General features: G+C 61.9%; 2 protein-coding genes across 3 annotated transcripts in view; one reads left to right on the top strand and one right to left on the bottom strand.

Moving 5' to 3' along the window:
• Positions 1-1337: 1337 nt before the first annotated feature.
• Positions 1338-8009, bottom strand: LOC142019356 (uncharacterized). 2 transcript variants are annotated; one of them, XR_012647043.1, is made up of 3 exons: positions 7995-8009; positions 3062-6306; positions 1338-2203 (listed from the first exon to the last, which is right to left on the bottom strand). XR_012647043.1 is itself a non-coding variant. In XM_075006117.1 (2 exons), the coding sequence occupies exons 1-2, from the start codon at positions 3906-3908 to the stop codon at positions 2115-2117; spliced, it is 936 nt and encodes a 311-aa protein (XP_074862218.1). In that variant the 5' UTR covers positions 3909-4438; the 3' UTR covers positions 2066-2114. The 2 variants fall into 2 exon arrangements, 1 of the variants encoding a protein (XP_074862218.1); XM_075006117.1 differs by lacking the exon at positions 7995-8009 and having other exon boundaries at positions 2066-2203; positions 3062-4438.
• The window catches only part of AHNAK (AHNAK nucleoprotein), a 39657-nt gene continuing 22013 nt past the window's right edge, over positions 6718-24361 (top strand). The window contains exon 1 of the mRNA XM_075006116.1: positions 6718-6851. The gene's annotated coding sequence lies outside the window, so the exon portion shown is untranslated. The remainder of the gene's footprint in view (positions 6852-24361) is intronic.

Genomic DNA, 24361 nt, shown 5'->3' with positions numbered 1-24361 from the left:
CCGACTGGTGGGAGCGGCTGGTGCTTGGGGAGTGGGACGACGACCACTGGCTCAGGAACTTCAGGATGAGCCAGCAGACATTCCTGGAGCTGTGCCAGTGGCTCACCCCCGCACTCAGGCACCGGGACACCGCCATGCGGCGTGCCCTCCCTGTGGAGAAACGGGTCGGCATCGCTGTCTGGAAGCTGGCCACTCCGGACAGCTACCGATCCGTGGGCCAGCAGTTTGGTGTCGGAAAGGCCACTGTCGGGGCTGTCTTCATGGAGGTAAGAGAACCCACAGGGGGAGGCCAGGGCAGGGCAGGGGGGCCAGAGCAGGGCAGGGGGGCCAGGGCAGAGCAGGGGGGCCAGGGCAGGGCAGGCCAGGGCAGGGCAGGGAAGGGGAGGGGAGGGCAGGGCAGGGAAGGGGAGGGGAGGGCAGGGCAGGGCCACGCACACCCTGCTCACCCCTCATTGGGGCTGTCCCATGTGCTTTCTCTGCAGGTCGTGCGTGCCATCAACGCCATGCTCCTGCACAGGCTCGTGAGGCTGGGGGACCCACATGCCACTGTCGCCGCCTTTGCCACCCTGGGCTTCCCCAACTGCTTCGGGGCTCTGGATGGGACTCACATCCCCATCCGCGCCCCGCAGCACAGTGGAGGACGATACCTCAATCGGAAGGGCTACCATTCTGTCGTCCTGCAGGCCTTGGTGGACAGCCGGGGACGTTTCCAGGACATTTACGTGGGCTGGCCTGGCAGCACCCACGATGCCCGGGTTTTTCGGAACTCGGGCCTGTGCCGCCGGCTGGAGGCGGGGACCTACATCCTCCAGCGGGAGATCCCTCTGGGGGACACCACCATGCCCTTCTGCGTCATCGCAGATGCGGCATACCCCCTCCGGCCGTGGCTCATGCACCCCTACACGGGCCATCTCTCCGCTAGCCAGGAGCGCTTCAACGAGCGCCTGAACCATGCGCGCCAGGTGGTGGAGCGCTCATTTGGCCGCCTCAAGGGACGCTGGCGATGTCTCCTGACCCGCCTGGATGCGGGCCCCAACAACATCCCCCAGATTGTGGGTGCCTGCTGCGCCCTGCACAACCTCGTGGAGAGCAAGGGGGAGACCTTTCTGCAGGGCTGGGCCGCGGAGGCCGGCAGGGCACACGTGCAGCCACCTGCTGCCCTCAGTCGGCAGGTGGACCCCGAGGGGACCCGGGTCCGGGAGGCCCTGCCGGCCCACTTCGACCAACAGGCCGCGGGGTGAACTCTGCCCAGGCCCCCTACTGCCCGCCCCTTCCTCCACCACACTCCTGCTCCAACGCCCACACCATGGAGCACCCCACCGCCCCCGCCTCCCACTTGTCCTGGACAAATGACAGCACGAACTTGTGGCTGAACGTAAACTTATTTTTTGTCTTTCAGAAACTTTTTTTTTTTTTGGTCAATAAATATATGTCAAACACAAACCAAAAAGTAGGGACAAACGTTCCACAAAAGCAATATGTGCACAAATAAAACAATACAACAAAGCAAACAACTGTGCGCCATCAAAAAAGAAAACCAGGGAGGAGAATGGGGAGAACTATTTACATGGGGGGGACGGGGCAAACGGGGGCACCAAAACAAAAGAGTCCAACTATATACAACAAGGGGGGCCCACGTCCCGGGCCCCTCGCCCCTATAGCCCAGCACTGGGCGTGCCCGGCCGGGAGCCCCGCCGTGCCTGCAGTCTGGTCCGCGGCTGGGTGGGAGCGGGCTGGACCAGAAGGTATCGGTGCCGGCGAGTCTCAGGTGGCTCCAGGGGTCCCTCGGCGCTCTGGCCCTCGCGGGTGGGTGGTGGGGCGATGGCGGACGGCACGGCGACGGCCGGAGCAGCTGGTGGTGGGGCTGCAGGAGCGGGCAGGGCGGGCGATGGGTCGGCCGGCGCGGCATGGGGGGCCAGGTAGTCAACAAGCCGGTTAAATGTCTGCATATAGGCCCCCCATGCCTCCTGGCGCCAGGCCAGCGCCCGCTCCTGCAGCTGGAGGTGCTGCTCCAAGACCTCCAGCTGCCGGCGGAGGATGGCCAGCAGCTGGGGGTCCGTCGCCGTCGCCGGTAGTAGGCGCGGGGTCCGCCGTCTAGCCCTCCGCGGGGCCGGTCATTCCTCGGCTGAGGGGCTGCCCTGGAGTGATGGTCCCGGAGGGCTCTCCGGGACAACTGAGGCCTCGCCGGCGCTCTCTTCCGGTCCTTCGGATGGTGCAGGTGCAGGACACAGGAGAGGAGGGGGGAAAGAAGAATGGAGACAGGCGTTAGTGTGGGCCCCGAGCCGTGGCCTCTGTCCCCACTGCCCTGTGCTGCAGGTTCCCCATCCCCGTCCCCGGGACATGCTGCTGTGATGGATGGGGTTCAGGGGTCCCCCTGCACTGCACCCCGTCCCCTGGTGGGAGCGACTCTCACTTCACCCCACAGGGTCTGAGAGCAGGAGAGCTTTCTTAGCCCACAGATGGCCAGTTTCTGGCAGGAGTGACAGCACCAGCTGTCGGAAGAGACAGTCCTTCCAACCCGTCGTGGGGAGAAGACCCCAAGGGGGGCCCCTCTGGGATGCAGCTTTCCCCCTCCTCTGGCTGGCTGCCTACCAGCTCTCCCTTCCCCTAGCCTCTACCTGTGGCCCCCACCCTCGCCCCCCAATTCCAAGCCAGCTCGGCTCCTCCCTCCTGTTTGTTCAGGGCAGAGGTGTCACCTGCCAGCTGTAGCGCCAGGATCCTCCTTTGGCCCTGGGAGCTCTTCGGCTCTTGTGGCTCATATGTAGCCTGAGTCTCCCTTTGGCACCCCCCCCCACTCCATCACATGCTGCTGCTGCGGGGTGTCCCACCCCCTCCGCCCGGGGGTCCCTCGAGGTTCCGCTCCCCCCTGGCCCGGGGATGGGGCATGGCACTGTCATGCAGGGTGGGGGGGGGGGCAGGGGCTGATGGCTGCAGTGCTGTGAGGGCCATGGCCCTGGTGTCCTTGGGGCCATGGCCATGTGAGCGTGTGGGGGGCCCTGGACACATCTCTGTTACCCCCGCCCCTCAAGCCCAGGGGTGTCCACCAGAGAGGGGTACCTACCTGTGGGTCTGCTCCCACGGTCTGGAGATCCCCGGGGGTCGGAGGCCCTGCTGCTGCTCTGGGATGGCAGGAGGAGGATCTGCAGGCTGGATTCTGTGGAGGAGGAGCCCCCCTCCTCCTCCTCCTGCCGCGATGTCCCGGGGATGGCCTCCGGGGGGGGCCCCCGGGGTGCGGGGCTTGCCTCCGGGGCGGACTCCGGCTGCAGGGTCTGCTGGGCCTCGTCAGCCGAGGTGTCAAGGGTGGCCGGAGGGGAGGAGGTGTGCCGGGAGCCCAGGATGTCCCTGAGCTCCCTGTAAAAGGGGCAAGTGACGGGGGCGGCCCCAGATCGGCTGGCCGCATCCCGCGCCCGGGCATAACCCTGCCGCAGCTCCTTCACCTTACTCCTCACATGATCCGGAGTGCGGGCAGGGTGACCCTGGGCAGCCAGGCCATCGGCCAGCCGAGCAAACACATCCGCGTTCCGCCTCTTGCTCCCCATTACCTGGAGCACCTCCTCCTCGCTCCAGAGCCCCAGCAGGTCCCGCAGCTCGGCCTCCGTCCAGGAGGGGCCCCGCTGCCGCTTCCCAGACTGGCTGGCCCTCTGGCTGGGCTGGCTGCCCTGGCTCCCCTTGGGGGGAGTCCCCTGGGGGCGCTGGGGGGGCTGCTGGCTTGCCATCGCCGCTGGCTGGCTGGGTGGCTGAGGGCTGTGCAGGCTCGCCGCGTGTGCAGGCTGCAGCCTGCACGTTGCCTCAGCTTCCTGCAGAGTCAGGGAGGGGGAGGGGACCTTTAAGGGGCCGCTCCACGCGGCCGCCAGCGAGCTGAGGGGCTGGAGAGAGCGTCTCTCAACCCCCCAGCTGATGGCCGCCATGGAGGACCCGGCAATTTCAACGTTGCGGGACGCGGATCGTCTACACTGTCCCTACTTCGATGTTGAACGTCGAAGTAGGGCGCTATTCCTATCTCCTCATGAGGTTAGCGACTTCGACGTCTCGCCGCCTAACGTCGAAGTTAGTGCCGCTACTTCGAAGTAGTGTGCACGTGTAGACACAGCTTAAGTGCCCCAGGAAGTCCCTCAATTGATGTTTCTACTGACCCTGGAGGTGAAGGATAAACACCCACAAAAGTGTCACTGAACTCCTGGGCTCAGGGCGTGGCTTCCACATGCTGTGCTCAGATCCCCAGGTTGCCTCACCCATCCATAAGAAAGTGATTTGATCCTTGGAGTGATCTTTACACCTTGAGCCTCCTGAACCCCAGGGCCTGCCATAAAGCAAAGTGATTCCACCCTGCCATGGCAAAGTGCCTAGTGCTGCAGGGACTTGTGTGGCTGCCGTGTTAGGGTCCTTCTGCTGGGAGGAGGGCACAGAGCCTTGTGTCCCGTCATGACCCACCTGCCTTCATCAGCTTCTCTCCTGGGTGTGAATTCCAGCGGCTTTCTCAGCAGGGATTCCTGGCATTGTCTGGCAGCAGGTGGGGGCTGACCTCTGGTCTTTTAAAAGCAGCAAGTCAGTCACTTAGGCCCCTCTAGTTCAGCGAGATGGATTGCAACAAACAACCCTCCACTCCCACCCTGGGCAGGAGCCTGCAGGTACCTCTCAGACCAGCAGTGCTGGATGGTTTGTAGCTGGTAAACAAAGCCGAGGGTTGGCGTGGTTATAAGGAAGGCGGAGGGGGCTCATGTCATATTTATAGCATCTAAACAACCCAGGCTCAGTGGCTCATTATAGCCTGTAAACAAACTTGCTGGTTGCAGGGTAAGGGCTGGTGGCTGAAACCACAGGCGGCTCCATGCCTGGTGACCACAGACTCTTGCTGGGGGGTCACTCGTGTCAGCAGGAACTCTTACTCCCAGCTCTCTCCACCAGCCCTGCTGTGCTGTGCTCTGGCTGAGACCTAGCTCCTGTAGCCAGCAAGAGGAGCCTGGGCCGGGAGCCAGGGGCTCTGGAGTTCTCATCCTGGCTTGGCTTCTGACCTGCATCATGAGGGTTACTGAGCTTGTCAGGGCTTGGGAAATGCAGAGCTCTGTCTAGGGGAGAGATTACTGGGGTGTCCCCACTGCTAAGGGAACTCATGGAATAGTCACCAATGCAGCAGCTCCAGGGAGGCAGGGATGCTCTCAAAATACTATTGTTCAGCTGAGGATGGGAGAGTGGAGAAGCCAGATCTGCACTGAGTTGTGGAGAACGAAGGGCTGTTTCATTAAAGCAGTGAACTGGAGTTCAGTCGCTGGTGCTGCCAAGGCCACCTGTGTGCTCTGTCAGTACGGTGGCAGGGGCTCAGGTGCTGTGGACAAGGGACCAGGATGTGTACCTAGGCTGAAACAACACGGTAGCTTGTTGCTGGTTTCATGCAGTGGCAATAACACTCAAATATCTTCCTGATCTTCAGGCATGTGCACTGCCCTGTCCGTCAGACACCCCAGTTGAAGGTCATTTGGGGGGGGTGTCTCTTAGCGAATGCCTTCACCCATTGAGAGCCGGGCGAAGGGAGTGGGGCAGACAGGTGGGAGCAGATGGGAAACAGAAAAGTGTGTCTGTGGTGGGAACTGGGCTTCCAAGAGAAGTCTGTAAGGACCCTGCAGCACAGCTCATACTCCAGAACACTCACTGGGGCACATCCGGCCCCAGTCAGGTCCTGAACACAAAACGTGGCCTGTAAGTCAAGTCAGGGAAAGGGCCACTAAAAGCCAGGCAGGGGCCTGAAGTAGCGCAGAGGCCTCCAAAGTGGTGTCAAATTATAAAAGCAGGCAGCAGGATGGGCGAGCCAAGCGCTGGTGCCCTGTGGCTTGAAGGACTCCTCCTTGCTCGGAAAGCATATTCTAAAACAGACGCAGTCACATCCTGGGGCGAGAGGTTCCGGGGTGCTGGGCCAGAGCAGGGCTGCAGTCCTGGCGGGGGCTGCCGGTTCTCACGTGCCGGAACTGAGAGGACAGTCATATCTGCGGCTGGAGGATCCTGGGTGCTGTGAGAGAGCAGCGGGGATGCAGTCCTGTCTGGGTGCTCCAGGGTCCGGGATGCTGTGCCAGAGCAGAGCAGTGGTGCGTGGGGCTGGCGGTTCCCAGGTGCTGTGCTCCAGCAGAGAAATGCACTTGTGTCCCGGGGCTGATTGTTCCCCGCATCCTGTTGCAGGTTTGCAGTCCCCTTCCTCCATGCAGTCAGATCCTCTTGGGCTGTGGAGTTGGTGCAGCACCATGCACCCAGCTAACCTAGCCCGGCCCCCTTCTGCGGTCCTGGGCCAGCAGAGCGCAGGCTGCTGGATGCCCAGACCTAGGCAGGGAGTGGTGCAGCCAGTTTTTATGCTTCTTCAGCCCCCTGGATCCGGGGAGGTGGAGCCCACAGGGCAGGAGGGGGCGGCACAAGTCTGGCCTCTGCGGGCTGTGGTTTGGGGGGGTCATTCCTGCAGGGGGGGCTCTAGGGCGGTGGGCGCCTCTCTGCCCGTGGGAGGGGCTCTCCGCCCGGGGGCCCGGGAACGTGCCATTGCCGGGGCGGTGGGCCAGGCTGTGCGCCCCCCGGGCCGGCGGGGGGACCCGAGCGGCCCGGCCGGGCCCGGTGACCCGCTCGCTCTGCTCGAGGCTGGCTCGGCGGTTGGTCCCTCCCTCCCACCAGCGCGGCTCTGGGAAGGGGAGAGACACACCCCGCCCGGGCTGAGTTACAAGAGCCCTGCCCTGCGCCGAGCGGCGGCCACTTGGTGCGCTCCGCCGCCGGGACGGGAGCCGACCCTGCGCGCCAGGGAGCTGCCACCGCCGCCAGGAATCCGGAGCGGGCCCGCCGGGCATGGCCGTGCCGGGGAGCTGAGAGCCCCTCACCCGCAGGTAGGCACCGGCCGTGCGCCCTGGGCGCGCTGCGCCAGCGGGGACCCGCCCTGGCACCGGGCCGGCGGAACTTTCTGCCCTCGCCCGTCTGGCGGCTTCGGCGCTCGCCTGGCTCGGGGGCCGGGCGGGGTCTGGCGCTGGGGGCGCTGAGCGGGGCGGGGGAGGGGCTGGGGGGTGCTAGACAGGGGGCCGCGGGCAGGAGGCAGCGGGGTGGGGTCGTGTTTGTGGTGTTCCGACGTGTCGTACTTGTGTGTCTCTGGGGTGTGGCTAGGCGGGGTAGTGTGGGGGGCATGCACGGGCTGTCTCGGGGGTGTATGGAGGCGGGGGTGTAAGGGGGTGTATCTGGGGTGTTTGCAGGCGGGGGTGCATGGGGTGTCTCTGGGGTGTATGCAGGCGGGGGTGCACGGGCTGTCTCGGGGGTGTATGGAGGCGGGGGTGTAAGGGGGTGTCTCTGGGGTGTATGCAGGCGGGGGTGCATGGGGTGTCTCTGGGGTGTATGCAGGCGGGGGTGCATGGGGTGTCTCTGGGGTGTTTGCAGGCGGGGGTGCATGGGGTGTCTCTGGGGTGTTTGCAGGCACAGGTGCATAGGGGTGTCTCTAGGGTGTATGCAGGCGCGGGTGTGTGGGGTGTGGTCTGGGGTGTATGTAAGCAGGGCGCTATGGGCTGTGCAAGCAGGCGGGTGTATGGAGTGTGTATAGGCAAGGACTGTACACTGGGTCTGCTCATAGGTGGCTGTTATAACCAGTGCATTGAAGTTTCCCTGGCTTCAGGCTGGGGCTGGGGGCAGTTTGGCAGGGGCTGGAGCCCGCCGAGCCTGGGCTCTGCTCTGGGGAGCTTTGCCGAGTGGACATGCAGCCACAGTGGTGGAGCTGGCCCGAGCCCCCCTCTGCCCTGGGTGGGGACCCCCCCCCCACTGGAGCTGCTCCAGCCGCCTGTGGAATGTGGTGGTTGGAAAGAGTGACTAATTTAAACCAGGCGTCGCCAGAGGCAGGCCTGTGTGAGACACTGGGGGTGTGCAGAGCCCAGCTGGGGGGGAGCAGGGGGAAAACAGAGCCCCCCCATCATGCAACGTGCATTTGCCCCACCCGAGGCTGGGCTGTGTGTTGCCCTGCAGGGCGCTTAGAGCCGGGCTGGAGAACTCACTTGGCGGCGCGGTGGGCAGCCCAAAGGCGCTGGTGAGCCCCTGGCACTGCAGGCTGGTGGCTAGCTGGGGCGCTGTGCTTAGCTGTACTCAGGGTGTGGCACCTTCTCCATCAGTTTGGAGGCGGCAGTGCTGGGCTCTCCTGGCGCAGCCCTGCAGCCCCAAGGTCTGTCCCAGCCCCTTCCTGGACAGTGACCAAGCCCATGGTAGTAGGGCCAGTCCCTCTGTGCCCCACCCACAGGGAGAGAAGTATCCACCCCCTCTCCCGTTTGCCACTCCCAGCCTACCAGCCTGTTTCAGTTCCACTCGCTACAAAAGTTTGTTTGACTGTTGTTGACACTCAAGATTAACTCCCTGTTTCCGGTGGCAAGGGGCCCAGACCCGTTGGTAGCAGGCCCCAAGTTCATTTCTCAGGGGCTTGTTTTCTGAGCAGAGAGACAGTTTTGTCTGGAAGTCTGGGATCTCAGCGTGCTAGGGCAGCTGAGTCCAGGACAGGAGACAGACCAAATGGAGGTATCAGCCAGACACAAGGACCAGTGTGGGCGAACAGATGGAAAGCTCTGTGCAGGGCAGCCAGGAGTTCAGGGGCTGGGCCGTGGCCCCCGTGGGTTGGCAGCTGGATTGCCTACATGCCATGTGATGATCTGTGTTTCAGCTCTCACAGTGTGGGGATCCTGCTCTTTGCCGGAGGTGCTGTTCTCTGGAGGGTGCGCTTCCTGGCGGGGGGAATTCTCTGGCCTGGCCTGTTGAGCTCAGACTGGGCGAGCAGTAGGGCCCTGCGGGGCTGGAAATCTAGGGAAGCGATAAAATGACAAGCTTATGAGGCTTCTGAAGCGTGGAGAGATGTCAAGTGAGACCCTGGTGTGTTTGGGAGGGGAGAGGGGCCCAATGGATTGGAGTCAGGCTGGGAGATGGGACTTGTGGGTTCTTCCCCCAGCTCTCAGAGGGGAGTGGGGTGTAATGAGTTAAAGTGGGGGTCGGGATGCCTGGGTTCTAGTCCCAGCTGGGGAGGGGAGTGGTGTCCAGTGGTTAGAGCCTGCATCTGCGCGCTTGGGTTCTGTTCCAAAATACATCACGTGCTCTGTGCCTCATTTTGGCCCTTATTAAAATGAGGGTGACAGCCCTGGGGTGAATAAGATGTCACCAAGAGTCACAAAGCACCATTAGGCACGTGCGTACCAGCGAGTAGGGCGATGTCGTGGAGAAGGGGGCATCGACTGAGGTGCAGCGACAGCCCTGGAGCGGAGGCTGTGAGAGAAGCTTGACTCAGGGCCCAGAGCTCCCAAGGCAAGTCTCCACGCAGCTCGGGGTCCCTCTTCCAGCCGGGCATCTCCCCCCCACCGCGGGAGCCGGCCTGCTCGGTGCAGTCTTGTGACACAGAGGCGTTTGCAGAGCGTATCAGGAGGCTAGCAAGCCCTCCCAGGCGTGGGTCTGAATGTGCAGGGGAAGGAGGGGCGAGGCTCTTAGAAGCTCCAATATGTTTCCATGCAGCTCTTTGGTGTCCAGGCCTGATATTAGGCAATCCCGTTATTTACAGAGGGATTTGGGGAGCAACATGTTTGGTCTTGTGCTTCATGTTTGCAAGAGTCAGGCTGGCTCCAGGGCGCCTGCACCCCTGGAAGGATGTGGCAGACTGATGAGGATGCGGGGGGGCACCGTGCGCCCTGCTCTGCTGGCTGTTCAGAGAGGGTTGCAGTCCTGCTCTGACTTTCTCCTTGCCCCGCTGCACAGAGCAGCAGCCCCTGCAGGAGAGGATGCTGAGTGCAAGGGGCCGCTTACATGGACACAGACTGGCTGCCCACCCAGGAACCATTCCCCCTCCGCCGCGGGGACTGCTTTGCTCCTGCCTGTCTGCCTTGTGCAGGCTAGTGCACGGGGCTGCAGTGAGGAGCAGAGAGTGCAGGCCCCGGCAGAGGCCCAGGACCACGCCCTGCTCGTGGTTAGACGGGAGAGTTCTCTGTAAACCCTCTCTCCTTGGGACAAAGAGTCCCGGGCTTGTCTAGAGCTGTAGGTGAGCTGCCTGGATGATGCACCTGGGCTTTTTGTCCCTTTGCCGGGGCTCTTCCCCACCTCTGCAGGCAAGGCAGTGGGGAGCAGGGCCTGGGGGCGGCGTGCAGGGCCTCAGCATAGGTGCTGGCATTAGGGGGTGGTTTCCATCTGACCCAGGGTCTGCAGTTTGGTGTAGAGGCTCTCAGCACCCCTGCGCGATGGACTCGGCTCTCAGGGCAAGTGGGTGGTGAGACTGCGGCAGCTGCCTGGCTCTCACAGCTCACGGCAAGTCGGGGACAGGGAGGTAACCCCGGGCCCCTTCCAAGTGAGTGGGGCAGATGAGACAGGGTGGAGCACAAGAGAGGGTCGGGGAGGAGCCAGATGTCCTGTCCCTTCGCCCCAGCTCCCTCTGGCTCTGGGAACTCTGCTGGGGGAGGCTGAACTGCAGCTCTCTGGCCGGGATGGGGCTGATAGCTCTGCGTGGGCCCTGCCCCAGTGTTGTAACACGGGTTGGTAAATAGCTGGGTGCTGTGGGAGGCTCCAGCCCCAGGAGCAATTACTTCGGTTTCTGCAGCACCCATAAGCTTTACACAGACAAATGAAATCAAGCCCCGTTCCCTGCCTGGGAGAGCTTGTCGTCAGCTGGCAGACAAGCTGCAACCAGTCAGAGCACCACAGTAAGTGTGTGAGGCAGGTTGTTGTCTTGGCCCCTTATCGCCACCGCTTGGGGGGGTGTCTGTCCCAGGTCCTATACAAATGACTATCACGGCAGAGTGCGTGGGTGAGGAGGGGCAAATTGGTGGGGGTTGTGTGCGGGGAGTTGGCAGTGGTGTTTGTGAAGGGGCGGGGGTGTAGAGGGGTGTGCATTTGTGGAGCCTAGTGTTGGTGACATGCACAGGGATTTGCGGTGCATTACTAGGGATGCAGGATGTAGGTGGTGGTTTGGCGTGTGTGTGTGTCCATGTCCCCTGGGGTGTGTGGGTGTGGTTTGGCATGTGTGTACGTGGCGTGTGTGTGAATGGGGTGTGGGGTGTGTGAACCTGTGGGGTTGGGGTGTGTGTACATGGAGGGGGTGGAGGGAAGTGGGGTTTGGGTGTGTGTACATGGAGTATGTGTGAAGGGGTTGGGGCATGTGTATGTGGGGGTTTGGGGTGTGTGTACATGGAGTGTGTGTGAAGGGATTTGAGGTATGTGTACATGGGGGGTGGAAGGAAAGGGGCTTGGGTTCTGTGTACATGGGGGGAGGGAAGTGGGGGTTGGGTTCTGTGTGCAAGGGGGGAGGGAAGCAGGGGTTGGGGTGTGTGTATGTGGGGAGAGGGAAGTGGGGGCTGGGGGGTGTATGTGGTGGGTTGGGTTCTGTGTACGTGGGAGGGAGGGAAGCGGGGGTTGGGGTGAGTGTATGTGGGGGGTTGGGTTCTGTGTACGTGGGAGGGAGGGAAGCGGGGGCTGGGGGGTGTGTATGTGGGGGGTTGGGTTCTGTGTACGTGGGAGGGAGGGAAGCGGGGGCTGGGGTGTGTGTATGTAGGGGGTTGGGTTCTGTGTACGTGGGAGGGAGGGAAGCGGGGGTTGGGGTGTGTGTATGTGGGGAGAGGGAAGTGGGGGCTGGGGGGTGTATGTGGGGGGTTGGGTTCTGTGTACGTGGGAGGGAGGGAAGCAGGGGTTGGGGTGGGTGTATGTGGGGGGTTGGGTTCTGTGTACGTGGGAGGGAGGGAAGCGGGGGCTGGGGGGTGTATGTGGGGGGTTGGGTTCTGTGTACGTGGGAGGGAGGGAAGCGGGGGTTGGGGTGGGTGTATGTGGGGGGTTGGGTTCTGTGTACGTGGGAGGGAGGGAAGCGGGGGCTGGGGGGTGTATGTGGGGGGTTGGGTTCTGTGTACGTGGGAGGGAGGGAAGCGGGGGTTGGGGTGGGAGTATGTGGGGGGTTGAGGTGTGTGTCCTTAGGGGTGGAGGGAAAGTGGGGGTTGGGGTGTGTGTCAAGGTGCACGTGGAACCACTTTCCCGCTTGTGTGCTTGGGGAACAGGTTGTGTGTTAGCCTTTGGGGCGACTCAGCGCCCTCCCCATTCCCGGGGTGTCCGGCTCCCGGCTCCTAGGCCAGGAGGGAGGTAACCAAGAGGCAGAGTTGAGTCTGCTCTGCTTGCCGGTGCCAGGACTGTTCACCGCCCCAGTACCCCCTGCTCTGTGCCCAGGTGTGAAGCAGGCAGCTGGCCGCGTTGGCGTGGGCCGGCCGGCGTCATGCACTTGATATCTGTGCGCAGCATCGAGTCGCTCTGAGCCTCTGCTGCTGCCAGGGAGCTCCCTCCTCTTGGGCTGCCAGTGGCTGGTCTGATCTTGCTACCCTCCATTTTGCCTTCACTTCCCTATGCTCTTGGTGGGCAGAGAAATCCTTCGACACGCGGCAGAATAACGCCCGTCCCCAAAGGAGATGCCCTTAGAGACCTGCCCATCCTTGTGGCATCTGGGCTACACCCTACCCTCACACCCCGCTTGGGGACGGGGCCTGCGGTTCTGCCCATAGCGCAGTGGGAACCAAGGCCCTGAGAGAACCGCTCTGCCCAAGTCACACAGTGAGCCTGTTCTGGAGCAGAGATTGAGCCCAGTTCTCCCCGAGCCCAGCCCAGCGCCCCTCCCTACCAGCCAGCCCTCTTTGCCAGAGACCGCCATTGATTTTAGGTGGCATGTGCTCAGATATTAGGGTGGCGGGCAGCAAAGTCAAAGCCCCAGAGTGGGACAGCGAGGGGCGTGGGGCGGTGTGGCCGGCCGGCCGGACCGATGGATGGATGGATGGAGGGGGTGCAGTGGAGAGAGGACCAAAGGGGTGTGTGAGGAGGATGGGTGGGTCCGTACGGTGACAGGGAAAAGGAGAGGGAGAACAGCAGGTTGCCTCGGGATCCCAATGCAGATGCGGTTGGCGCCAACGTGCTGGGCCGGGTCAGTCGCTGGATTTTGACGGCAGTCATGTGCCTTTCTGGGTTGGTGTTATTGAACTCGCCAGGGAGGTGGCGTTGTTCCCAGGGCCCTAGGGAGGGCTGCTGCTCTGCCTCCCACACAAGCCCCCTTCAGGCCTGGCTCTGACTGGAAAGAGCAGCTTGTCCCTGGGGCACGGAGGCCAGTGCCCCGCCGGGCGCAAAGTGGCACACTGCTGTCAGCCTGGAGCCCCGGCAGCCACACACAGACAGGGGTCGGAAACGTGCAGGACGCCAGGCAAGGAGCACGGAGGGATTCTCATGCACCACGGAGGGGCTGGGCAGGAGCCGGCAGCAGAGCCAGACATGTCCCTGGGGGGCAACGGCAGGTGCTTTCCCAGCCTGCTGCCGCAAGGGGTGTTTCCACGGGGCAGAGCAGAGTCGTCCCTGGGCTCCTTCTGCTACACCAGGAACAGCCACTGCAGGTCCCGTGGCCAGTTGGCGGGGGCTTGGGTCCATGCTCCTGGAAGGGGTGGGGCCTTGAGTGGAAGGGGCGTGGCCTTGGAAGTCAGCCCTTTGCGCCACCCAGCCCTCAGAGCCATGTGGAGTGGCACGCTGGCAGCAGGTCACAGGGGCCTGGGGCTCGGGCCTCTCAGAATACCCGGGCCCTGGTGCATTTGCCCCCTGTTGGTGGGCCTGACTGGAAACAGCTTCTCAGTGCCCTCCTGTCTGGGCTTTCTCCTCATTCCTGGCCTGGTTCTTTGTTTTCCTTCTTGTGCCCACCCCTCTTAGTGTGTGCATGTGTGTGCATCCGTCGGTGTGTGTGCACAGCTGTGGCTGGGTGTGCCTACGTGTGCACGCCTATGCCGGTCCCTGTCTGCGTGTGCACCGGCCCCGTGCGTGCGTGTGTGTGGGCGCGGCTGTCGCGGACAGGGAGGGAGCTGGGTTAGGCTGTGTGCTAACAGAACACAACAGCAGTCATGGAGCACTTTAAAGACCAACAAAATAATTTATGAGGTGATGAGCTCTTGTGGGACAGACCCACTTCTTCAGATCAGAGCCTCGCCAGCCCAGATGCAATATGTAAAGCACATCTATGGCTGGGTGTATATGCGTGGGTCTCTTGGGGTGTGTGTGTGTGTGTGTGTGTGTGTGTGTGAGAGAGAGAGAGAAAGAGAGAGAGAGACTTGGTCTGTGTGAGTGCGTGTGGGTCCCGCGGGTGTGTGTGTGTGTGTGAGAGAGAGAGAGACTTGGTCTGTGGGTGTGTGTGTGTGAAAGAGAGAAACTTGTTCTGTGGGTGTGTGTGTGTGAGAGAGAGAGAAACTTGGTCTGTGGGTGTGTGTGGGTATATGAGAGAGAGACTTGGTCTGTGTGTGTGTGAGAGAGAGAGAGAGAGAGAGACTTGGTCTGTGTGTGTGTGTGTGTGTGTGAGAGAGAGAGAGAGAGAGAGAGACTTGGTCTGTGTGTGTGTGAGAGAGAGAGAGAGAGAGAGAGACTTGGTCTGTGTGTGTGTATGTGTGTGTATATGAGAGAGAGAGACTTGGTGTGTGTGTGTGTGTGTGTGTGTGTGAGAGAGAGAAAGAGAGAGAGACTTGGTCTGTGTGTGTGTATGTATGGGTCCCTCAGTGTGTGTGTGTGCATGTGGACAGGTCCATCCGTGTGTGGGGGGGTGTCCCTCAGTCTGTGCATGCGCGCGTGTGTGGGTGGGTCTCTTGGTCTGTGTGGGTGTGCATGTGTGGGTCTGTCAGTCTGCGTGGGTGGGTGGGTGGGCCCCGTGGTCGGTGTGGATGTGGGTCCCTCGGTCTGTGCAGGTGTGTGTGTGGGTCCTTGCTCAATGCAGGTGTGTGTGTACACCTCTTATGCAGCTGCGTGTGTGACTGAGTGCCCGTGCGTACCCGAGTGCAGGGGTGGGATGTGATGCAGCTGGCGGGTCGCCCCAGGAGGAGGCCTGGCTGCAGCGGCCCTGGGAGCCATTTGTCTGAGTTTGCTGCCGTGTCCAATTAAGCCGGTATGAAGCAGAGCGACCCTGCCGGAGGGAGTGGCGTCCTGCGCTGGGCGAATGCCGTTCCCTCAGATCAAACACAGCCTCTGGGAAGGGCTGTCCAGAACAGGGCTACAGGGCAGCGTGCTAGCCCGGGCTGTGTCACTGCAGCCAGCCGTGCCAACAGGGGCACTGGCCACCTGCCACCTCCGCAGCACCTATGTCCTGGCTTAGGGTGCCCGGGTGGTGCTTCTCCTGCAGAGCCTGCCTGTGCTGGGGTGTGCGAGCCAGGCCCATGCAGCCTCAGGCTCTCCTCTGGCAGGTGGTGAAGCAGCTGTGGGGCACGCTGGGTGTCTGGCAGCTGAAGGCTGTTGCTGTTACAGAGCGGTCTTTGTGGAGGGTCCTTGCCCCGGCACCTTGGCCTGCCTGGTTACTGGCATAGCCAGGAGAGCTGTGAGACAGCTGGTTGAGGGCTTGGAGGTTTCCCCAGCGCCTTGGCAGTGCTGGCAGAGGCTTGGCTGAAGGGACGGTGCGAGCTGACTGGGGGAAGCAGGAATCTCCCCATGAGAGGTTTCGAGCCTTTATCTGTCCCCAGCTGAGAGACCGCAGAGTGGGAGCTACCAGGGCAGGTGGCTGGCGGCTAGACACGCACACAGAAACTGGACTGGAGTCTGGGCTAATCTATCCAGCTTTGCAGGATTCCTCACTCCTCAGTGGGGCAGCCAGGGAGTCCAGAGCAGAGGCCCAGTGGTTGGCTGTAGCTACCTGGCGGTTATGTGGATAGTCCAACATCTGTCTTGTTGCCCCAGAGATGTAGGATGGAGGCTTCTGCATTCCAGGCCTGAGCACAGGAAGAGTGAAAACCACAGGTCCTTGCTCTAAGCATTTCAAGGTGTGGTTTAGCAATGTGTGCATGTCACAGCAGAGGGGTGCTGCCATGCCTTGGCACAGGATGGTCACAGCTGCCAGGCCAGAGCAGAGGGGGGACAGCCCATCTGGGGCTCGAGGCATGGGGTTGTCCTGGAGCAGAGGGGGTCCCTGTCGCATCTTCATGAGTGCGATGCTAGAGCAGAGGAGATGCAGGTGTGTCTGGGACACTGGGTTCGTAGATGCTGTGCCAGAACACGGGGGACACGGTCGTTTCTGACTGGAGATACATTAATGTTATTCTGGAGCAGAGGGGACGTGGCGGTGTGGGACTGGAGGCTGCCCAGCGCTGTTCTGGAGCAAAGGGGACGTGGCGGTTTTGGACTAGAGGCTGCCCAGTGCTGTTCTGGAGCAAAGGGGACGTGGTGGTGTTGGTCTGCAGGCTGCCCAGTGCTGTTCTGGAGCAGAGGGGACGCGGCGGTGTTGGTGTGGAGGTTGCCCAGTGCTGTTCTGGAGCAGAGGGGATGTGGCAGCTTTGGACTGGAGGCTGCCCAGTGCTGTTCTGGAGCAGAGGGGACGCGGCGGTGTTGGTGTGGAGGTTGCCCAGTGCTGTTATGAGCAGAGGGGATGTGGCAGCTTTGGACTGGAGGCTGCCCAGTGCCGTTCTGGAGCAGAGGGGACGTGGCGGTTTTGGACTGGAGGCTGCCCAGTGATGTTCTGGAGCAAAGGGGATGCGGCGGCGTTGGACTGGAGGCTGCCCAGTGCCGTTCTGGAGCAGAGGGGATGCGGCGGCGTTGGACTGGAGGCTGCCCAGTGCCGTTCTGGAGCAGAGGGGACGCGGCGGTGTTGGACTGGAGGCTGCCCAGTGCTGTTCTGGAGCAAAGGGGACATGGTGGTGTTGGACTGGAGGCTGCCCAGTGATGTTCTGGAGCAGAGGGGACGTGGCGGTGTTGGACTGGAGGCTGCCCAGTGCTGTTCTGGAGCAAAGGGGACGCGGCGGCGTTGGACTGGAGGCTGCCCAGTGCTGTTCTGGAGCAGAGGGGATGCGGCGGTTTTGGACTGGAGGCTGCCCAGTGCTGTTCTGGAGCATAGGGGATGCGGTGGTGTTAGACTGGAGGCTGCCCAGTGCTGTTCTGGAGCAGTGGGGACGCGGCGGTGTTGGTGTGGAGGTTGCCCAGTGCTGTTATGGAGCAGAGGGGACGTGGCGCTTTGGACTGGAGGCTGCCCAGTGCTGTTCTGGAGCGGAGGGGACACGGCGGTGGTGGTCTGGAGGCTGCCTAGTGCTGTTCTGGAGCAGAGGGGACGTGGTGGTGTTGGACTAGAGGCTGCCCAGTGCTGTTCTGGAGCAAAGGGGACGTGGTGGTGTTGGACTAGAGGCTGCCCAGTGCTGTTCTGGAGCAAAGGGGATGCGGCGGTGTTGGTCTGGAGGCTGCCCAGTGCTGTTCTGGAGCAGAGGGACGCGGTGGTGTTGGACTGGAGGCTGCCCAGTGCTGTTCTGGAGCAAAGGGGACGTGGTGGTGTTGGACTGGAGGCTGCCCAGTGCTGTTCTGGAGCAAAGGGGACGCAGTGGTGTTGGACTGGAGGCTGCCCAGTGCTGTTCTGGAGCAGAGGGGACGTGGCGGTGTTGGACTGGAGGCTGCCCAGTGCTGTTCTGGAGCAGAGGGACGCGGCGGTGTTGGACTGGAGGCTGCCCAGTGTTGTTCTGGAGCAGAGGGACGCGGCGGTGTTGGACTGGAGGCTGCCCAGTGCTGTTCTGGAGCAGAGGGGATGTGGCGGTGTTGGACTGGAGGCTGCCCAGTGCTGTTCTGGAGCAGAGGGACGCGGCGGTGTTGGACTGGAGGCTGCCCAGTGCTGTTCTGGAGCAGAGGGACGCGGCGGTGTTGGACTGGAGGCTGCCCAGTGTTGTTCTGGAGCAGAGGGACGCGGCGGTGTTGGACTGGAGGCTGCCCAGTGCTGTTCTGGAGCAGAGGGGATGTGGCGGTGTTGGACTGGAGGCTGCCCAGTGCTGTTCTGGAGCAGAGGGACGCGGCGGTGTTGGACTGGAGGCTGCCCAGTGCTGTTCTGGAGCAGAGGGACGCGGCGGTGTTGGACTGGAGCCTGCCCAGTGCTGTTCTGGAGCAGAGGGGATGTGGCGGTGTTGGACTGGAGGCTGCCCAGTGCTGTTCTGGAGCAGAGGGACGCGGCGGAGTTGGACTGGAGGCTGCCCAGTGCTGTTCTGGAGCAGAGGGACGCGGCGGTGTTGGACTGGAGGCTGCCCAGTGCTGTTCTGGAGCAGAGGGGATGTGGCGGTGTTGGACTGGAGGCTGCCTCCCCCACCCTTTGAAATCTCTGGTTGGTCCCCACTGAGGCTGGCGAAGGTCACCAGTGTGTTTGTGCCCCCGCCAGAGATTTTCCGAGATTAGCTGCCATTGGACGCACAACTTCACTCAGCAGATCTTCCCTTTGTATCCTGAGTGGAGGTTTGGGGATGCGCCAGCCTGTCGGCTCTGCAAACAGCAGTAACTGCCAGTGTCCAGCGGGCGTGTTGGGGTGAGCGCCGCTGCTCCCACGCTCCGTGTGTTCTGAATACTGACTGCCTCTGCTGGGCAGCCAGTCTGAGTCCTGCCTCACTTGAGGGCAGCTGGAGCCCCAAAGGTGCCCCCCCCTCACCCGTGAATCTTCCTGATTGCAAGTTGGAGGCCGGTGGTGCAGACTGGCGGCCTGTGATCACTGCTTGTCTTCTGGCCTGGGAGCAGTGTGCAGCTCTCGCCTTTCAGGCTTGGGGATGGTTATGGCAGTGTGATTGGAGCGAATTGGTGTAATGACCTGGCTACTGCAGCAGGCAGGATTTAGCCCAGGGAGGTGCTGAGGAGAGGATGTTAAGGGCCACTGAAGTCTGGAGGAGACCCCCCCCCCCCCGAAGCAGGGATTACAGGGGCTTGGCAGCGGCCTCTCTTGTCTGCCATCAACTGGCTGTGAAGCCAGCTCTTTGCAAGGGTAGAAAACAGATGCAGAGGGATGGGTCAGCCAGCTGGGAAATGCAGCTGCCTCTGGGGCAGGGCAGGGCAGGGCAGGGCAGGGCAGGGCAGAGCGGAGCAGCTGTCTGGGCGTGCAAAGCTGTGCTATGCCGCTGCTGGGCCACCAACCGCTCCCTGTCCCCAGCCGCTGGGAGGAGAGAGGGTTGCCCTGGTCTGGGATGAAACTGACTCTGGGGCTGACACCAGAGAAGTGCCGAGGCCCGGCTGGCCTGAGCTGAGCTCGTGTGTCTGCCCCCCTGCGTGAGTGGGACCGGACACTCTGCACTCACCAGGCCATCTCCGACCCAGCTCTGCAGTGCAGAGAGGAATGGGGCACCGCGCATCCCAACTCAGGGCTGCCTCAGCCACCAACTCGTGCAGGAAGGTCCCAGCTTCATCTGTGCGCTGGGCGCAGCAGGGATGAGAGGTCCGTCTCCTTAAGGCCAGAGCTTCCGAGCTTTGCTCCCTGCCTCTGCTTCACCCTGTTGGAGTCGCTGTGACTGCAATACCGGGATAAGTCCCTGGCTCCTGCTCTCGAGCTCTGTTCTGGCTGCCTGAGCACCTAGAGGTCGGGAGCCCTGTGCTTCAGGCTCATCCTTTGGTGTACAGAAGCAACGCCCAGGGGCCTTCCTGGCCCTAGCAGGAAGCCATGAGAAACTCCAGCTGTCCCTTGGGGCTGGCTGCTGGGGCAGAGCTTTCCCTGGGAGCAAAGGGCCCCAGCCCCTTCTCCGGCTGGTTTTTCTCTACTCAAAATCAGAGGGTAGAAGAGACGCAGCATTGCTGAAGTCTTCTCCTGCACTCAGGCTCCCCTTGCAGGAGGTGTGCCGTGGCGGCCCGTGGCCGGACTAACACAGGCCAAAAGGTCAGTCCTTGCCCCAGACTGCTCGCACCCTAAGTACAACCGGGGGTCGGGGGGGCGCAGGATAGAGACAGACCAACGGGGGATCAGCGTGGGTCAGCACCGGCAATGTCTAGCCCCCGGCTGCTTCTTGGTTTGTTTGGGAGCCAGCCTTTCCTATGGGCCACCCCGGGGGTTCTTTGAAATCTGAACACTCACAGCCCCACGTGGAAATAAAGGCTCCAGGGCTTGGGACAGGTGGGAGGAGGAGCTGAAATGTCTGACACAAGCACAGTGGGCAAGGGAGGAAGACAGGAGGCCAGGATAGGAGCCGAGCCTTCGTCCCCTTTCCCAGCATGCCCAGGTGTGTGTGTGGGGAGCAAGGGGGCTGCAGCCGGAGGGGTAGAAACGATTCCTTTGCGGAGCCCCAGGTGGGACGTTTGGTTTCCCTGCTGCTGTGAGTTCCGTTCTCCTCGCCGAGCGGGAGCCCAGCAGAAGGCCCGTGTGTGGGGCAGAGGCATCTAAAAATATCGAGCACTGAAACACGTGGGGAACCTGAGAACAGTGTCGTCAGCGTGGGGACTATGTGGCTGGCATTGCTACGCAGGATGGCTGTGGGGGTCCCCTTGCCAGGCTGGAGGGACAGGCACTGCTGTGCTGACTGGAAACCTTCCCCTCCTGGAGCTTGGCCTTTGCTGGAGCTGAGTGCGCTGGCGGGAGCTGGACACTTCTCCACCACTTGTCGTAGTGAAAGGGGCTGTGAACCCGCTGGCCTTGGCACTCCCAGTATGACCCTTCTTCATGCCCAGCGCCTTGGGGAAGTCTCCTGTGGTCTGTGCTGGGAGTGCAGGGAATACACAGCCTTTCCCCTGCTGCGCTGCCTGCAGCTGCCCTGACTTGGCAGTGCCCTGCTCCTCCCCAGGGCTCCCAGTACTGTGGCTCCTGTCTTAGCATCATGCGGGGGACTCACCGCACAGAGTGGAGTACAAGGGCCCAGCCTTCAGGGAGGGGAAGCCCGCAGCGGTGGGGTGAGACCAGGAGGGGTTAGGCTCAAAGCCCACGGGGCCTGTCCTGCAAGGAGGCAGACCAAGCCGGCTGAGCAACTCTCTCTCTGCTTCAGTCCCAGATAGGCTGGACTTTGGGACTGATAGGGCTGGTATCCGGGGCTGAAAGACCCAAGAGGGCTGGCAGAGACTCTTGGCCTCTCCCTCCATTCAGAGCAGCCCTGTTGCATGCTGAGTCACTTCGGCGGCCTCCACGCCCACCCCTCAGGCCTCTCTCTCCTGAGCCACCTGAGAGGAACAAACCAGTTTGTTCTCCACTTTATTGCAGGTTTCCAAATTACTCAGAAACCAAATGGTTCCTAACCCTGTGTGGAGCTGGTGTTGCCCCTGGGCTCTGGGCAGGACAGCAGCGCTACCAGGCTGCTTGGAGAGAGCCTTCCTGGGGCTCCAGAGTGTGATGGCAAAGCAGGAATGGGGACCAGCCAGGGTGCCAGGCCTGGCCAGCCTGAGGTGTCCTGTCACCTTTGGGCTCCGCAGGGAGGGGGTGATCCCAGTTTACAGCATGATCCAGGGAACAGACATTGGCTCCAGGGCCCCCTCCAGAGCAGACTGGTTTGCATTTCTGCTCTCGGGTAGGTACTTTGCCACCCGGGCAGAACACCAGTCCGAAGCTTGTACCAGATCGGAGCTCCTTACGCTATAGAGCGCCAAAGCCTATTAACAGCAGTGCAGCTGCCCTGGTGCAGCACAGTGGGTGACCGAATGGGATGAGGTGTAGTGATGTGTGTGCATGTGCCTTGCAGTGTATGGGTGAGTGTGCACACACCAGTCTCATTATAAAGGGGGCCAGACGCATAACTGTGTGGGACCCACTAAAATTGTTTTTATTTCCTATTTTCCTGCAAGAATGCTGTGGATTGTCAAAGCCAGCACACTGCCCCAGGTGTCTGAGCTGTCGGAAGGCTCACCTGGTTTGAGTTTTAACTGGGGAGGTGGATGTCATGTGGTTCTGACCTGCCCGACAGCATCCCATGAGCTTTGCTTTACGTTGCAAATACTGGACTGGCCTTGGTGGTGCCATGATTCCCCTGGCCTGGGGAGTGGATTGAAAGAATACCTGGACTGGAGACCTGGGCACTGGTCTGGGGAGCTGGCAGGGGCTCAGGTGCAAGCAGCTGCCTTTAGAAAGTTGTCCAGTGGGTCTGAATGTTATCTGTGAGGATCCCAGACCCAGCTAGCAAGTGCTCCGGGGTGGGGAGGGGCGGGTGGCCGATAGGAGTGGGACTGTCTGGGTTACATCTGACAGTAACTTGCAGCACAGCTACTGCTGTTCCCTTCCCAGTGCCCCTAGCAAAGTTTCTGAGCGTGCTGTGTTCAGATCTATGTGCTGCAAGAGCTGCCGGGGTAGTGGGGTTTGTTTTCGGAGGCGTGGGTTAGCCCCAGAGCACTCTGTGCCTTGGTGGCCATTTGGGCGGGGTGTGGCCTTAGAGGGCAGAGGCAGGGATCACCCCATTCTCTGCAGCATGGGCAGTTGTTCCCACCTGTGCAGAGAGGCTGCAAAGTTCTACCAGCCCAGCCGATGGCAATCGGGGCACGGTGGTGTCTGGGGCTCTGAGCTGGAGAGGCGCTGGGCCTTGGCCCCTCCCGCAGAGTTGAGCGGGAGGGAGGAATGCTCAGCGGATTTCATGACCGAGCGCAGCGTTCCAGGGGGCTGCATGCTGGGACAGCTGGTTGGGGGCTTGCACAGCATGGCCTAAGGTCACGACTCCGGGAGCAGATTCTGCGGTACCTGGTCTCCCTTTTTAGTGGCATTATTGTTATAGCCTCTCATCCCATTTTAAGCAAAACATTTGGCTGCCAATGGCTTACTCAGTTCCACAGTCACCTTTACATTTGCATCTTGGCAGCTCTCCTGGTGGCAAGTCCCCCCTTTACCCTTGCACATCCTCCAGGCAGCCCCTAGCTCTGGGTCTCCAGCTTTGTGGTTCCTTCCATTCATTTCCCAGCTCTGCACAAGCCACTCATAAATTTTAAAGCGAGAATGGGCTGATGGAGGATGATGGCGTGTAGGTCGCCAGGGGCCGATGGAGGGCGGTGGCGTGTAGGTCGCCAGGGGCCGATGGAGGGCGGTGGCGTGTAGGTCGCCAGGGGCCGATGCAGGGCGGTGGCGTGTAGGTCGCCAGGGGCCGATGCAGGGCGGTGGCGTGTAGGTCGCCAGGGGCCGATGCAGGGCAGTGGTGTGTAGGTCACCAGGGGCCGATGGAGGGCGGTGGTGTGTAGGTCGCCGGGGCGGATGGAAGGCGGTGGTGTGTTGGTCGCCAGGGGCCGATGGAGGGCGGTGGCGTGTAGGTCGCCAGGGGCCGATGGAGGGCGGTGGCGTGTAGGTCGCCAGGGGCCGATGGAGGATTGTGGCGTGTAGGTCGCCAGGGGCCGATGGAGGATTGTGGCGTGTAGGTCGCCAGGAGCTGATGGAGGGTGGTGGTGTGTAGGTCGCCAGGGGCCGATGGAGGATTGTGGCGTGTAGGTCGCCAGGGGCTGATGGAGGATTGTGGTGTGTAGGTCGCCAGGAGCCGATGGAGGGCGGTGGTGTGTAGGTTGCCAGGGGCCGATGGAGGATTGTGGCGTGTAGGTCGCCAGGGGCCGATGGAGGATTGTGGTGTGTAGGTCGCCAGGAGCCGATGGAGGGCGGTGGTGTGTAGGTCGCCAGGGGCCGATGGAGGATTGTGGTGTGTAGGTCGCCAGGGGCCGATGGAGGATTGTGGTGTGTAGGTTGCCAGGGGCCGATGGAGGATTGTGGTGTGTAGGTCGCCAGCGGCCGATGGAGGGCGGTGACGTGTAGGTCGCCAGGGGCCGATGGAGGATTGTGGCATGTAGGTCGCCAGGGGCCGATGGAGGGTGGTGGTGTGTAGGTCGCCAGGGGCTGATGGAGGGTGGTGGTGTGTAGGTCGCCAGGGGCCGATGGAGGGTGGTGGTGTGTAGGTCGCCAGGGGCTGATGGAGGGTGGTGGCGTGTTGGTTACAAGCCCCTACAAGCCACTTTCCCTGCATTGTGGTAAATTTCTCGTTGCAATTTTGACTCCTGAATTCGGGTGCTTTGGATTCGCCTGGCGCTGACCCATCATGACGCGCTCGGGGCCTCCCACTTGGGTCCCTTGCGGTGGGACCTGAGTGGGTCTGGAGTTGCTGGAAACGGGAAGGTTTCTTTGCCTTGCTGGCTGGGGAAGAGGAAAGGTGGGGCTGCTGGCATGGGCGTTGCCAACACACTAACCAGGGAGCACTAGTGAAGACGCAGCGCCCCCTGGTGGTGACAGCCTCATGGGCAGCCAGGCCTAAGCTCATCCCTCCACCCCGCCCCAACGTTTATATCAGTTCTCTTCCCTCTCTCCTTCCTGCTCAGCAGCGCCTCTGACCAACCAGCAGATTTATAGAGACCAATGGGGCTGGGAAGGTCTAGTTATTCCCATTGCCCCGATTGGCCGTGTCTACACTAGCCCCAAACTTCGAAATTTCGAAGTTTACTAATGAAGCGCTGAAATGCATATTCAGCACTTCATTAGCATGCGGGCGGCCCTGGTGCTTCGAAATTGACGCGCCTCTCTGCCGCGCAGATAGTTGCGACGGGGCTCCTTGTCGAAAGGACCCCGCCTACTTCGAAGTCCCCTTATTCCCATCTGCTCATAGGAGTAAGGGGACTTTGAAGTAGGCGGGGTCCTTTCGAAAAGGAGCCCCGTCGGGACGAGCCGTGTGGTGGCGAGGCGCGTCAATTTCGAAGTGCAGTGGCCACCCGCATGCTA

Source organism: Carettochelys insculpta, chromosome 11 (genome assembly GCF_033958435.1).
Source record: "Carettochelys insculpta isolate YL-2023 chromosome 11, ASM3395843v1, whole genome shotgun sequence".
Taxonomy (NCBI): domain Eukaryota; kingdom Metazoa; phylum Chordata; order Testudines; family Carettochelyidae; genus Carettochelys; species Carettochelys insculpta.
This window is presented reverse-complemented; position numbering and strand designations above follow the sequence as displayed.